Genomic DNA, 16,454 nt, shown 5'->3' on the forward strand with positions numbered 1-16,454 from the left:
GGTAACCAGTGCAAAGATTGCAACAGAGGGGTGGCATGGTGAAATTTAGGGAGACCGTAAATCAGGCGGGCGGCCTGATTTTGTATCAGTTGAAGCCGGCGGATTAGGTAGTCTGGGGCGCCATTGTAGACCACATTCCCATAGTCAAGGCGCGATAGCACCATGGCCATGAGAATGAACTTAAGGGCGGGAGCAGAAAAAAAACGGGAAACCTTACGAATGGTGCGAAGGGAAAAGAAACAGGAAGACACCACTGAGTGAACCTGCGTGTGAAGAGAGAGCTGGGAGTTGATAAAGATGCCTAGGGTTTTGACCTTAGGAACCGGGAGGGGAGGGGGACCAAGTGAGTGGGGCCAGAAGGAAGGGGACCAAGGACTGCAACGACTCCCAGTCAAAACTAGTTCGGTTTTGTCGGGATTCAGTTTGAGGTGGTTGCAGTTCATCCAGTCTTGGATGAAGAGCATCACCCTCTGGAAGTTCTGGGCAGAGGTGGGGGAGTGGGAGAGGTTAAAGATGAGTTGGAGGTCGTCGGCGTAATTGAACACCGAGACCTCCATCTGCTGTAAAGAAAAAATGAGGGGTGAGATGTATAAATTAAATAACAGGGGAGACAAGGAGGAGCCTTGGGGAACGCCGCAAGTCACTCTGCGAGGAGGGGCAGCAAAGTCTGCCAGATGGACGGCCTGCTCCCTGTCCGTTAAAAAGGACCGGAGTCAGGCATGGGCCGTGCCCCCAATGCCCGCCGCCTCGACACGGGTCAACAGAATGTCATGATCCACCGTGTCGAACGCGGCGGACAGGTCTAAGAGGACCAGGGCCTGGGGGAGGCAGATGTCAATGCCCTCCCTCAATTTGTCCATCACCGAAACTACCACCTTCTCGGTTGAGTGCAGCGGGCGAAAACCTGCCTGACAAGAGGAAAGGCGGCCAGTGGACTCCACAAAGGAGCTCAGAGTCCCGGTAACATGAGCCTCTGAGACCTTCGCCAGGTTAGGGAGAAGGGAAATGGGACGGTAGTTAGCCGGCAGAGTTGGATCGGCACCTGCCTTTTTTAGGATCGGAATAATGACTGCTGATTTGTGGGCATTTGGGACGATGCCAGTTTTTAGGGAGTGATTGATTAATGTGAGAGGAGGGGAGTAACAGCTGGAAAAGATCTCTTTCAGGGCAAATGCCGGTCCGATGTCCTGGGGTGAACCTGATTTTACCCGGGTCAGTAAGGGAAGGAGGGTTTCTCGTGTCAAAGGGGGAAGCTGGGTGAGGAAAGGAGCAACGGGGAGCGGGTGAACAGTGATCGATGTCAGGAGTGCGGGAGGGATGTTGGCCTTAATGAGAGCTACCTTCTCAATAAAGAAGGAGTTAAGGGAGTTACAGAGTGATTGAGAAGGGGGGATTTTAGAAATCACCCTGTCGGAGGCAGCAAGCTCGTGTACTGTGGCGAATATTTCCTTGGATTGATTTTCCGCTGCCAGAATTCTATCAGGGAAATACTCAGTTTTTGCTTTTAATATGTCCCTTTTATATTCGTTGAGTACCAGGCAATAGTTTGTTTGAGAAGGGGACAATAGGTACGACGCCACGCTCGTTCTGCTCTGCGCGCCGCCAACTTCTTGTCCCTGAGGAAGGGAGTGAACCATCTGTTGGCAGCATGGGCGCGTTTAATAGCCACTCTCTTAAGGGGAACAAAGCTGTTACACGCCTTTAGCAGCCAGTTATTGATAGCTGTGAGCTGGGCAGGAGGGGGTAGATCACTAAGCTCAGGGCTAGATGCAGCAAGGGAAGAGCAAACATCGGGAAGGTCAGCCTTGTCCCACTTTCTGACCCAGGTGTTTTTGGGCAAGGGAGGTTTTGGCGGCCGTCCAAGTCCAGTGCAAAAGAAATAAGGGAGTGATCTGACCAGGGGCAGGGCGAGGTAGTGGGGGAGTTGGTTGGGATATTGAGGGTCCATATTTGGTCAAGCTGATGACCTTGGATGTGGGTAGGTACAGCAAGCTGGGGAAGGAAATTGAGACTAGTGAGCAGGGCCGTGAACTCCTTAGATCTGGCGTCCTCAGCCGGGTCATTCGGCCAGTAGTTTAAGTCCCCGAGAACCAAGACTGCCGAATTGTTCACTGCTAAGGTGGCCAATAGGTCCTCAATAGAAGTAAGGAATTGGGGGGTGGACTGAGGGGGGACGATAAATAAGTACACAAGTCAAGGGAACCCCGAATGAAGTAGAACGGACTACTAGACAGTCCACAGCGGGAATAGGGGAAAAAGGTAGTGTCTGAAAGTGAAAATCAGAGCGGGTAATCAGGGCGACGCCTCCCCCTGCCTTTCCCCCAGAGCGGTCCATTCTAATGGCCGAGTAGGTCGGGGGCAGCATGGCTAAGAGGCTCGGAAGGGAATCATCCCTAAACCAAGTTTCCGTAAGAAACAGTAGGTCGGGTTGGCGGGAGTCGAGCAGGTGGAAAAGCTCAAGCTGATGCCCGACAGCAGACCTGGTGTTAAGGAGGATCGCGGTGGTGGTGGGCTGGGGGCTACAGGAGGTGCAAGGATGGATGGAGTCGAGACTAGATGACAGGTGAGCAAGGGGAGGTGGGGCATCAGACAGCTGGTGGGATAACACATCAGGGCGTGAAAGTGTAGAGGGAAAGCTGCATAGCCCAAGAGAGGCGATGCGCTCTATCACTGTGGAGGGAGGAGGACACAAGTGCCAGAGAGAGAGCATGGCCGCCGGGGGGTATCTGATGATCTCTGGGGCAGAGTGACAGGCCCCTGGCCCCGGCCAGCCGCGGACGGGCGCAGACAGGCTTAACTCAGGCGCAACTCCGGCGCGCCTTCGTCGCGCCCGCTGCGCTCGTCCGCTGCGCTGACACATACTGCCCGTATAAGTAGGGAGCAGCGTGGTGGGAGTGGCTACCAAGTGAGCTCGGCTAGGAACCCAAGCCAAGATGGCGCCCGCGATCGCGGGAGCCCCTCACACAGCGCACAGCCCACAGCGAACTCCAGAGCCCCTAAAAACGTAAGTATAGTTAGCCAGACCTGTTAACTTTGAGCACGGGGGTTAAGGAAAAAAATATACAAGGTAACAATTAAAAATTGCAGCTACTCGCATTCAGCAGCATATGAGATTTAAAAATCGGAAACTGTGTCCACAGCTCCTCGGCAGTGCCAGGTGAGACCCACTGCCACCGGGTCAATCGCTATCACCTCGCCGAGGGCCGGAACTGCAGCTAAGTAGGGAGCAGCGTGGTGGGAGTGGCTACCAAGTGAGCTCGGCTAGGAACCCAAGCCAAGATGGCGTCCGCGATCGCGGTAGCCCCTCACACAGCGCACAGCCCACAGCGAACTCCAAAGCCCCTAAAAACATAAGGTGTCATGAAGTCGACAGGTTGCAGACAGAGTGCCCAGACAAAAAGATTGGCCTGATCCTGCTTGCTGTATGAGAGAACCCCCAACCGCAGTCCTGCCTTGTGGGAGCTGAACCAAGGAAATTGTATCACTTTGAGAAACCAAACAAAATAAAGATGGGACTGGAAATTTCCATTGTGGATTCACCCTTGCCTGAATCCACACAGACTGCGTAGCAAACTAAAACTGAAGTGAACTGTTGGGTTAAAAGGGGTGGTTTTGCCACACTTGGCCAGGCCTCCTGGCAGGGAAGGACCATCTGAAACAAATCATTTTAGGGTTCCATCCAGCTTGCACAGACTAGAAGGCCTGAATTTTTCGAAATTGGGACTGGGGCGCTTTCTGTATGGGAGCTGCTGGGCCTTTCTGAAAGTGTGGCTTGGGTGACTTCTTGTCTGGTGATTAGAGCAACAATATGATGAGATACCAGACCAAATAGCTAAAATAACTGGTACGTGAGTGCTCCCACATGTTCACTCAGTTTATATTGGAGGCAAAGCTAAATTTGAATACCCACTCACAGAGATTTGTCTACATCAATTGACAAGGGCAAAGACAGGATTTTGAACGTGCACAGATCAGCATATACCTCCATTGAAGGGGGAAAATATTGCCATAGGAATGGTAGTGGCAATTCTAGACAATTGCTAAACCCATGCTGACAAGCCTATTGGGGCAATTAGAGTTTATGGACAGTACTGGAAAACAACACTTACCCAATATCAAGACAAAGCTCCTCTGAGCTGAATACAGGGATTTTGTAGGGGGTCTAGGAGATTAAAACTGCTGTGGCGCATATAACTGAGAGCATAGGAGAAGCACACAGCCGGACACTGGGAAATTTTTATCCTCTCCATATACAAGAATGTCATCTTGAACATTTTTTACTTTAGGGTGTTTTCCAAAAAGTTGATGCATAATACGGTGGAAAATGGCGGCTGTGGACGCCAATCCAAATGGCATTCTTTTGAACTGGAAACACCCCATGGGAGTAATGAATGCTGTAAGTTGCCTACTATCATTGTCAAGGGAAATCTGATGGTACACAGCAGAAAGATCTATTGTGGAATTTTTTTTGCACCATTAACTGAGAATAGCATTTCAGAAATTTTCGGTAAGGGAAATTTATCTATTACAATATTCTCGTTCAAATGACGAAGATCTACACAAAGGCGGATCTTGCCATTGGCACGTCTTGCGATTACAACTGGCGAAATCCAATTGGAGGACTCAATTGGATCGATGATATCTTCTTTAACTAATTTTTCCAATTATTTTTCTACATCACTTCGTACTAAAATTGGAATATTCCTGGCTTTAAAAGTTTTAGGATTGGCATTGTCCTTTAGAACAATGTGATGAGAAAACCCTTGAAAAGTCCCAATTTTACCACTAAAGACTTTTGGAAATTTTTTAAGCATAGATTCACCAATCTCTACACCATCATTGACAACTAAAACAGGATTGGGACTGTTAGGATTCAATATATTATCCAAATCCCTTTGATCTCTCCATCCGAGAACAGAAGGTCCGTTTTTAGCCACATATAATTTCCCAAAAGACTCCCTACCCTTGAACCTAAACTTCAAGGGTTTGAAACAAACCGATCATGTTTATCTTTCCCCCTGAATATCCCTCCGGGGAAATGTCTGGGGTGTAGAGATCATTTCCAAGATAACCTGCAAAATCAGAATTCCAGACATTCTCATTGATAATAGTGTATGGGGAACCTGAATCAGCGTAAATATCAATTGGAACCCCAACAATTAGCATATTGCAAATAAGTTTTTTGAGAATTTTCCTCTTACAAGAATCATTAATATTAAATATATAAACCTTTTCAATAGGTCTTTGGATGCATTCATCTTCTACTGAACAATGTATCACTTTCTTAACACACTCATCCTCAACAGAACAGTGCATGACCTTTTTAACCAAGTCCTCTTCATCACTTGAAGAAGAATCATAAATGACTTTCACTTTTTTACTCTTGACTCTATTGCAAGCTCTGGAATAATGCCCAACTAACCCACAATTCGAGCATTTCTCCTTAATTGCTGGACTTAGATTATAATTAGCCAAGTGTGGATTGCTACCACACCGGAAACACTTTAAATTATCCTTCTTTTTGACATCACTAGGTTTAATTTTCAATTGATATTTTTGTTTATAATTAGATTTGCTTTGAACTTTGGAAACAGTTTATTCAGTGGTAGGTTTTTGATCAAGAATAGTTTTCTCCTCATTTTTAATTGGTTTTGCACTACGGCCTGAAAGTTTAGCCTTTCTGACAATGGCTAAAACATCTTTAAGCTCTGAATCACCATTAATCCAAAGTCTATCTTGAATGGATGGATCCGAAGCATGCATTACCACTTGATCTCTTATGAACTGTTCTTGAAGATGGTCAAATTTACAATCGTCTGCTATTTTTTTGAGTTCAGCAACATATACATCAGTGCTTTCCCCAGGTTGTTGTTTCCTGCGAAAAAACTTGTAACGCGTAATATCTATACATACTTTAGGAGAAAAGTGATTATCAAAGTCTTTCAAAATATCATCGAAAACATTAAAATGACCACCACCGCTACATTTTGACATTTCTTCATAAATTTTAAGACCACCAGCACCTAAATAGTGTAAAAATAGTTTCTTCTTCCCTTCTGGTTTCATTTTACCATCTTCATCAATGGTGTCAATAAAGTTTAGAAAATAAGCTTTCCTTTGTAGCCACTTCATACACGGTTCAATACCAGATGGCCAAATGCTTGTGGTGATTGTGTAGTGAAGTTTTGTGAAGCCATGTTAAATTATAATTTCCAAAACAAAACGCTTGAAAATATAAATTGAATAGTTCCTCAGTTACTGTAGTAAAGTTTTTAAATAATGAAGAAATGGGGCTTACTTGATGACTAACACGATGATTCACTCATCATAGATATTCCTCCAAAACGCTCTGAACTTGAAGAAAATAAATGTATATTAATTATTTTAATTCTGAATGAAATCTAGTTAAAAATAAGCGTTTTCTTAAATAAATAAACAAACTCTTCTGAATTAATCGGAATCAGCGGTGTAATCCGTTCTCTGAGCTCGTTCGGGTTACTGTAAACGTTGCTATGGTGATTTAAAATGGCCGCCGTTCGTATTTTGTCATCACGCTACCATAACACGCTGCTTGTATTGTGCGTATGACACAATGACCTCACAAGCCGCAGAAGAGACAGAGACAGAAGCATAAGAAGCGCGTGAGAAGGCAGAGTTCGCGCTGAAGGTAACCGCTTCACAGTTTTGAAAGATGCACATTAAATAAATCTTCCGTCCGATTGAAGCAATCTTTACAGATAATTGCGCAAAATATGAAAACAAGAGTCACTATTGAATTAATGCACATTTAAAGAAAATAGAGTTTGTCTAATTTTAAAAGAATTCTTTTACTCACTACGAGGCGTTTTTTCTCAACTGGTAACAAATACGATTCCAACGAAGATTATCATTAAATTCTTCTTATATTCAGTGAGATGAAAATCTTCTCTTTTCAATCGTTAGAATCACAAAGAATTCCTTTTTATTTTATTTCCATTTAAATTAGGAATAAAAAACGATGAATTCTTCTTTGTTCAGAATCAGGGTTCTTGGATTTCCTAGTGCTTTCAGTAGATCGTCGCCAAGATTGTTAAGTTGACTCCACACAGGAATTGAAATAAGTATATTTATTTGTAGAAAGCACAGGAGCAAGGTAGGACACAACCTACACAGGACTTCTTCCCCAGCAACTGACCACACAGTTGCTAGGAAAGGAATCCTGCAGACAACAGAACTTTGGATAAAAACAATTCCAAAGAAATACTTAAAGGGAAAACATAACAATTACCTGGAAAAAAAGAAAGAGAGGTAAAGATAAATGTTACCCAAAAAGAAGTACAAGATAAAATACTTAAAATAAGCAAAGACATAGGAATTCTATTTTAAAATTCTAAACGTTTAAAAGTATAAGCAAGTAAACATTGTCAAGTAAAATACCCAAGGGATGGGAAGGGTGGGATAATGTCAGCCTCCATGTCTTTAATGAAATCCAGATTCTCTAGACATGAAAATAGGGGAATCACAATTTCATTACAAGAACGGAGGCTACATTATGCATGTTGGTAGCTTTGCAAGACTACATTAGACATATGTTCGAAAGGTTTGCAATAGTGGTGAGCAAAGGTGCTAGCATTCGACCAATCTGCCGCTTTAAGGATGTCGTCCAACTTACTTCCAGACCAAGGAGATTTACTGGCCATAGCACCTCTAAGGGAGTAAGCCTGAAACTTTGTTAAATCAATGCCTGCTAAGTTGATGACAATTTTAACCCATCTAGCAATGGATGTAGAGGAAATAGTTTTAAGGGGTTTGCCAAAGGATATGAGTGATTGTTTCACACCAGGGGGCGAAAAAACAGACATTCTCTGATCATACTCTCTCATGCAATCAACTACACAAAGTTTTGAGCAAGGATCAAATCGAGGATAGAAGGTAGAATCAGACATGGTTTTGGAACGTCTATATATTTCGTATTTAACACCAACAATGTTATATGATCTATTTGAAACCTCTAAGGCTTTAACATTAGAAACTCTAGGGCAGGCGATAAGGCATAGTAAAGTTGCAAGCTTGATAGAAAGATTTTTCCTATTTATTTGGGTATTATCAGGCCAGCTAATGAAAAGGTCCTGAATTAGGTTAATGTCCCAGAGACTCTCATATTTTAGTTTAGGAGGCCTTATGCTTTTCATTACTCTGCAGACCATGACATTTTTACCTACCGTTTTCCCATTGACAAGAGTATGGCCAGCAGAGATGGCAGTTCTATAGCTATTGATAGTTCTATAGCTGAGACCTTTATCAAATTGTTCTACAAGGAAATTTACTATGTCAACAATAGGTGCCTGTAAGGAATCCAAGTTCCTTTCAAGGAACAAAAGAACCCAGCATCTCCAAAGGGTGTTATATCTGTAGTGAGTGCCTGGTGCCCAGGACTCTCTGAGGAGAATAGCAGCTGTTGATGAAAGACCTGAGACTTAGTTGGATCTCCTAACGCTCTCCAAGCAAGAAGGTTCAAATTCCCTGTCAGAATTAGGGGGTGAGATTCTCCATCTAGGTCTGTTAGAAGATATTCTAGGGAAGGAATCAGGAAAGGAGGGTGGTATGATAGTTCCAGAGCGGCGGGGAACCATGCCTGAGTTGGCCAGAAAGGAGTTATTAATACAAGGTAGTACTGTTCCTGCCTCACGTTCTGTAAGACTTTTTGAATCATGGCAAAGGGGGGAAAGGCATAAGCTTTTACTCCTGACCGGGGTTAGAGAAATGCGTTCACTGCCAGAGCTCCTGGATAGGGAATCCAGCTGAAATATTTTTCCATTTGAAATGTCAGTCTGCTCGCAAATGGATCTATCTCTAGAGGACCCGCAATCCTGTTCAGGGTCCTGAAAACAAAAACATTGAGTTTCCAATCGCTGTGATCTAAAAGAAATCTGGAGTTCCAATCTGCAGAGGTGTTCGTATTCCCTGGAAGATATTCTGCTTTGAGGGCGATTTTGTGCTCCAGACAAAACATCCAAAGTTTCTTTGCTAAATTGGAAAGGTCCGCAGATTTGGTACCTCCCAGGCGGTTGATGTAGGCAACCGTGGACATGTTGTTCATCTTTAGGATAACTGATCTGCCCTGGAGGGAATGTTTGAAGCTCATCAAGACATAAAGGCCAGCTGTTAACTCTAACAAAATGTATATGGTGAGAGGACTCCTCTTGCGATAAGATGCCACTGTGTTCTGATCCAGAAGGCAAGCACCCCATCCATGGAGGGATGCATCTACCTCTAAGAAAAACTCTGGTTTTGAGCCAAAGATCGCTTTGCCATTCCAAGCATCTAGGTTGTCTAGCCACAATGTTAGTTCCGATTTGGCCTCTTGATCTAGGGTAATCCGATCTTCGTACCGGAGACCAGACCATAGGGCTCTCCCTTTTATCCTTTGCAGGGCATGATAATTTAGGGGTCCAGGAAAGATCGCTTGAATGGAAGAGGAGAGGAGGCTGAGTAATCTGGCTAGTACCCTCAGGGGAAGGGTCTGCTGTTTCAAGGCATGTCTTATCTCTTTCCTGATTTTTGAACATTTTTTGGAAGGGAGAAGAAGAAGACATATGGAGGCATCTACGGTGAAACCAAGAAAATCCAGAGATCTCGAGGGAGTGCTTGGAATTGATATAGGGGGTTTTCCCACGAAAACTGGAGAAAAGGTTGATAAATTTTGGCCATAGGAATGGTGAAATAAGCATCTTTTAAGTCCAATTTGACTGGCCAATCTCCTGCTAAGAGAAGATCCCTCAGTAGGTGGATGCCCTCCATCTTGAAATGTCTGTAGACCAGATGTTTGTTGAGTTCCTTTAGGTTTATCATGGGTCTCCAACCTTTCTCCTTTTTTTACTACCCAAAAGTGTGTGCTTACACAAGCAAGGGTTTTCAAGGGAACCTCTATTATGGCACCTTTCTGAAGCAAGGCGGAGATGTCTTCCTCTACTATTTTTTGTTGATCTAGGGAGAGGTATGTCTCTCTGTAAACAAGTCTGAGTAGGAATATGAGTGAAATCTATCATAAAACCCTTGACAGTGTTTAGAACCCAAGGGTGCTGGGTGATGTGTCTCCAATTGTGATAGAAGTGTTTCAACCTCCCTCCCACCTTTATGGGGGAAGAAGGGGAAAGAGTACTTATTTGGAGAGTTGATGTTGTTGGAAAAGCCACAAGATCTGAATTCTCTTGAGCGGGTCCCCCTACCTCTTTAAGGGTAGAACAGGGTGTTGTACTGTTGGTATCCTCGTCCTATGCCACAGGATCTTGGAAAGGGCCTTTGATTAAACCTGCCGGAAGGGAGGCCCCTTCTCCCGGCCTGACCAAAAGAGGTTCAGGTTAAATACCTTTCTCATATTTTTTTGAGTTTTATCTAGGGCTGTAAATGTTGATACATACTTCCTGAGAGATTTTGCGAGATCCTCTCCAAAGAGTAGACCTTTAGGGTTGTTAGAAGGCTCTTTATCTGCCATATCTCTAAGTTTGGAATTGATTTTAGTGAGTACAGCCCTACGCCTCTCGGCATTAAGGCTTGCGTTGGCGTTGCCCAAAAGTATTAGGGCCCTTTGCCTCCGGCCTCTGATAACTTCAGTATTTAGAGGTGTGCCATTGATGTGGCTCTCCTTGGCAGAGTCTAAAATTCTTGCAAGAGGTCCCAGGACGTCAAGAAGACGGTCCTGGCAACCTTTCAGGGATCTCTACATCCTTTTTCCTAGGTCTCGACCGAGCCTGAAGAGGAACTTGATAAGCTCAGGGTCTAGGTTGGGAGTCTGGCAAGTCTTGTCCTCAATAGAAGGTCTCGAGCATTCTGCACTGAGAATGTTCCTGGTATCCCTCTCAAGGAGGTTGCATAGACATTTCTTAATAAATTTGGCAGCGTGGTCTTGTGGCCACCACTCGGAGGATCTAGGATGTTTGAGATTTAGGGGGAGAACATTTCTTCCCCCAGGGGGTCAAGGATATTATCCTTAGAGGATGTAGGAAGTTCGACCTCAGCAATGTCGAAATCTTCCTCTTCCTCATCCAAGTCTAGGATATACTCGTCAGGAACATCAGAAGACTCATAGTCATTCAAAAATGTACTTTTCCCATGTTATATTGAGCACTGTGATGTTTTGCGCCGCTAGGGACACCCAAATGTTTTGTGCCGCCGTGGGCATCCAGATAAGTTGTGCCGCGATGGACACCCAGGGAGATCAAGGCACCAGGACCTCATTTAAGTGTTGAGGTGCTAAGACCTTCCTGATTCGAAGAGGTGCTAGGACCTCCTGAGGTGCTCATAGGTGAAGCAAGGTCATTATTCTTGTATTTCTTGTATTTCTTAGTTCTTTGACCCCTTATTTCAGCAGAATCATCAATGAGGATTTCAGTAATTTTGTCCTACTGGGTAGGGAATTACCTTTTGGAGGATATGACCTCCATCATGCAGGACCTCATTACATTTTCAATAATTTTTCTGAAGGCATCTTTATCCATATTGGGGGTAGGGGTGGTAGCCTCATCTGAATCAGAGTCAGACATGTTAATAATAAAATGTATTGTTTTTTATATATATGAATATAAGAATATAAGAGGCAAAGGAAAGCTAGCATCTGATCGTGATGAGTCAAAAGAGCAACTGATGCTCACGTGGGAATGCGATCAGCCGCTGCTCGTAGTCATGGAGATTGCAGCCGGGACCCGAGGTCTGTGCTTCATATTAAAGAAATGCCCTTGTCAACCGGAGGAAGCCACAACTCCGTTGCCAAGGTAATTTCCTTTTATTAGGGGGGGAACAGGGAAGCGCCGCTCTCAGACGAGGACACTCTCCCAGAAAGTGAGCGCCAAAGCGGGGAAGCACCAAATTCAGTCGCGGTGTGCGAGGTTGGTAGAAAATCTCGAGTACAGGAGATTCAAGGGGTCAAAACTGGGGCGCATGACGTGCGGGCGCCGGGTGAAAGGGCCGAAGTAAGGAGATTAAAAGGGGGGGGGGAGCACCGAATCCCATAACTTATTAAGCACCACTTACGTGTTGAAGAACAGACCTGAAAAGGAAAGACATTAGTAAAGCACATATATATATATATATATATATCTATATATATATTGGATTTAACCAGTTATTTATTGTGGTCTATTACTGTATGTACAAGGATTTAACCAGTGATGTTTTGTCTTTTTGGTGGTCACCATGACATGCATTCATACTTACTGTGGCAGTATGTTTTCTATGTTCATTAAGTCACATGACTCACCACGTCACTGTGAAGGGGTGGTCACTGTTTGAATTGCATTTAAAAAGCATTCAGTCTTATGTACATGTTGCAGCGTGAACAAGGGCATACCTTGCCAGAAACGCGTAGCTGCTTTCTGTTGTACCGAATAAACATCGATATGCTGATGTAACGTGGTCCGTCTCCTCCCTGTTCGCTGGTGTGCTGTATGTGCTGAGCAGGCGCGGGAAACACCGAGAAATCCAGAAGAGTCACGTGGTTCATATACATATATATATATATATATATATATATATATATATATATATATATATATATATATATATATATATATATATATATATATATATATATATATATATATATATATATATATATATATATATATGTGTGTGTGTGTGTATATATATATGGAGGAAGGGAGATCGCCATAAATTGTAGATCGGTACGGAAGTAGGGTAGACGTGAGGGGTGGTTAGCCCACGCTAAGGAAAAAACAGTAAATAGTGTCAAATCTTAAAATATTATAGAGAAAGAAGGAGGTATTTATCGGAGTCACATTTAAAAGAGGCAGGTTGTTGTCAGCTCATGCCTTTTATGTATTCTTTATGTTCTATTCTGGAACCTTTGGTATTATGATGTTTGCGGCTGCTTGGAGACTGCATTAAAAGATGCATAATGTAGCCTCCGTTCTTGTAATGAAATTTGAGATTATGTCTTAGCAAACTGCCTAAACTCACACATGGCCAGAAAACGGTGTTGGGGAGAAGCCTTGCCCTGGAAGACATGCAAGCAGCAGTATAGGCTATGGAGAGGGGAATGATAATGGGTACTGATGAGAAGCCTATAAACATTCTGAACTGATAGCTGACAAGCTTCTGAGTGTCTATACATAGGGTGAAGACATGTGTCCATGGCTGATGTTCCTAAGGAGACATACTTATCTAAAAGGTGCAAAAGCCAAGCAAGGACCTTCATGATTTTAAAGGGCATAGGCCCCTGCCAATATTAAAAGTAGATGCCAAACTGCTCATCAAAGCACTATCATCTAGACTAGAGGAGGAGGATGACTGCTTTAGTATACCCAGGCCAAAGCCATTTTAACCCAGAATGAAATAAAGTCATAAACTCTAGATGGCTATCACATGTTATGAATAATTGTCCAAAGACGGTAAGAATCATTAATTGTACCACAAGAGATCAAAAATGCTTTTGATACAGTTACCTGGTAATTAATGCAAGAAGTTTTCCGCCGGGTAAAATTTCGACCTACTCTCACCATATATATATTTATATTCAGCCCCAAATGTCAAAGTAATGAAGGTAATGTGATAACAGAGTGGTAAGAACTCTTGTTGCTCTTTTCCCTAATAATGGAGTTGCTAGTTGTTATGCTTAGATACAACTTGGAGAACTGAGGATTATACACTGCAAGGATAATACAGGGCCAAAATATGGTCTTCTACTTCATGAGTTGGTCTTGTTGAATCTTGAGGAACTTGATTTTTTGGACTTGTGTCGGGATTCAGAACCATTAGGGGAAAGGTGACTCTTTTCCTACTGGGTACTCTAGAGGGTTATACTCCTGACCAGCTGCCTGAATTGTGAATTACTTGGATAGTGTTTTGATCACAGTTTCTTTATCTATGGGGGTCATGGCAAATCACCAAAAATGGTGATGTTGTACAGACGCAAATGGAGTTTTCAGGGTGCCATGTGGCTCTTATCAAAGACACTGTTTAAAGACCTGAATTATACAGCTGTTGTGAGGCAATAAAGATGGAGGACTAGGACTCCTGATCTTTGACCACTATTATCTTGCTTACCAACACACTGTTGGCTGGCTGACTGAGAGGCCAAAAACATGCTGAAGAGAAGTGGAGATAGATCACTTACTATTGGCTGTGGGAGGGGTCAAATCGTGGACTGGACAGCCAGGAACAAAATAGGAAAACACAATATGCACAGCAGATGACACATTGGGGATTGCTACAATTCGGGAACATTTAAAGAGATATGACTAAAAGTAGGTGGATTGATAAAGCTGCTTGAAAAGGAACAATTTACATGGAAATGTCAAGATACTGTCATTCCAGGGGATGCACGGCCAGTTCAGAGTTATTCCAGGAGGGTTCTTGCTGTATGCCATCTGGCCAGGGTACCAGAGGAAGCCTGGAAAAAGATCCCACACATGCTGAAAAAAAATAAACACCATGACATAGTTACTGTCATTGACATCATGTGGGGGACCCTTTTCCTCACTTTACAAGACCCTACTAGCACAAACACGGACCCATAAACTAGTAGGAAGGAAAAGATGGAAGTAAAACTACTCAGAATAATTCACTGAAACTGAATGAGTAAGGGCTTGCACACACTTCACCAATGTCTCTGTTAGCACATGCTTTAAATTAGTGCAATTTAATATCCTCCAGAGTGTGAGAAAAGACATTTGAGAGTATGTTACTAGATGGACAACTAGGTATATTTACACTGCTTGTCGGAATCATAAGTGTGTTGGAAAACTGACCTCTTCTCTGTGCACAGATGTGCTGCAGCTATTGGATGTGTGTCTAATGAATGCTAATGAAAGTTTTCCCTGTCCTGTCTCCTTACAGATGTTCTACAGGTGTTTCGCGAGATTCTCTCGGGTGATCTGGAAAAAGCAGGCCTGGATGAATCTTCTTTTCACTTTACTCACCACCAAGTGGCCACCTTGCTAGACACATCCGCCTTTCACTCTTCGGTAGGTTCAGGTGTACAAATCATCTTGCAGCTCCACACCTTGCAGGACTTTGCGAGCAAGACTTGAACCTCCCCAAGGCATGACAAACTTGCTTGACTGATGTCCCTTGGGTTGTTCGTATCTCTGGGGAGAGACAGCTTGAAGGGTTGCTAAGCTTCATCTGTTATTCAGTGTTTATAAGATGCACATTAGAAGCAAATCCATGGCTGTTAGAAATAGGTTAGCCAATTCTACGGGGGATAGCATGGTGCAGAGCGGGCAGGCCAAACTCCTGAGGACATATGTGAAGCATCCACGCAGTACACACAGACGACACACAAGGCACACCACAAAAAGAGAGACAACACCTGTTTTGGTGAAAAAGAATAACTTGTGTATTGTCTCAAACTGCAACGGAAATCACAGTAGTCACAACGCTGCGCCAACTGGCGCCAGGGCAATATACACACGGGGGATTATTTGCAGGGTAAGTGAAAAAGAAGAAAAAGGTAAGGCCATTAGGGTCAATGTTGCAATTAAAATGTAAGCATTACCATTTAGCATAACACCAGGCCCGGAGTGGCCGTAGCGGGCACGGGGCAATCCCCCGGTGCGCCGCAAAGGTGGGGGCCGGTTTTGGGTCTCCCTGGGGGCCGATTTTGTTACAGGGCCGTTTTTGCAGCTATCGGCCCTGTAACAAAATTGGCCAAAAACGTCCCCGGCAAAGAGCTCGGCGGCGGGGGGGGGGGGAGGGACTGTTTTGGTTCCCAGTCCGGCCCTGCATAACACATTAGGTGAAAAGCTATGCGTAGACATATGAACTCACTATACCTCATCAGCAGAAGAAGGAGAACATAGAGGCCTTACTTTAGCAGTAGGCGAATACCAGCAGGCATTCATCATAAAATAAACCATTAGGCATGAAAGCATAGTAAGGCATTCCACAGGGGCATACTACTGCAGCCTGAAGTACCTTGGCAGGGCGTAGGATCACACGTAGCATGGGGCAGAAACACCACTCCCAAACATAGCAGGCATCCTGCATAGGGAGGCCCTCAAATTAACACTGCCCCCAACGATGGCCCATGGTCATTGCAGCTGCCCACTGTCCTGCAGGGCAGCTGTGTAGGGTAGCTCAGGCCAGCAGGAAGGATGTGGGAGTCCCTCTTCTGAGGCTCGCTAAATACACAATGGCCCCCAGTGTTGGAGTCCCCTCCCGGGACTCGGTGATGGGAGCACTGTCCAATTCCCACCCCTACATGTCAGTCACATGGGGGCGGTCACCGGCAGTGTGCCCCGACTCCAGGACTCAACTCCCACGCAGCTGAGCCCCACTCACCGGGCTCCGGGACTCTGCTCCTGCTTGTCTTGCCGGTCTCCCCTGGGCGACAGTTGCGGGGCTTCCCACCCGGGACCCGCTCTGGGGCCCGGGCCTTGAACAGGAAGCAGGTATTTCACCACGGAGGGGCAGGCACCGACAATGTGCCTCCAGGCCCCCCTCTGCACTCCCCAGAC

The 16,454-nt window shown here is 44.5% G+C and overlaps 1 protein-coding gene across 1 annotated transcript in view; it reads left to right on the forward strand.

Moving 5' to 3' along the window:
* The window catches only part of LOC147685423 (syntaxin-binding protein 4-like), a 986,001-nt gene that overhangs the window by 473,126 nt on the left and 496,421 nt on the right, over positions 1 to 16,454 (forward strand). Inside the window, exon 13 of the mRNA XM_086939786.1 lies at positions 14,833 to 14,960. Coding sequence (XP_086795912.1) covers positions 14,833 to 14,960 — 128 coding nt within the window. The remainder of the gene's footprint in view (positions 1 to 14,832; positions 14,961 to 16,454) is intronic.

This window comes from Lissotriton vulgaris, chromosome 10 (assembly GCF_964263255.1).
Source record: "Lissotriton vulgaris chromosome 10, aLisVul1.2, whole genome shotgun sequence".
NCBI classification, from domain to species: Eukaryota; Metazoa; Chordata; class Amphibia; order Caudata; family Salamandridae; genus Lissotriton; species Lissotriton vulgaris.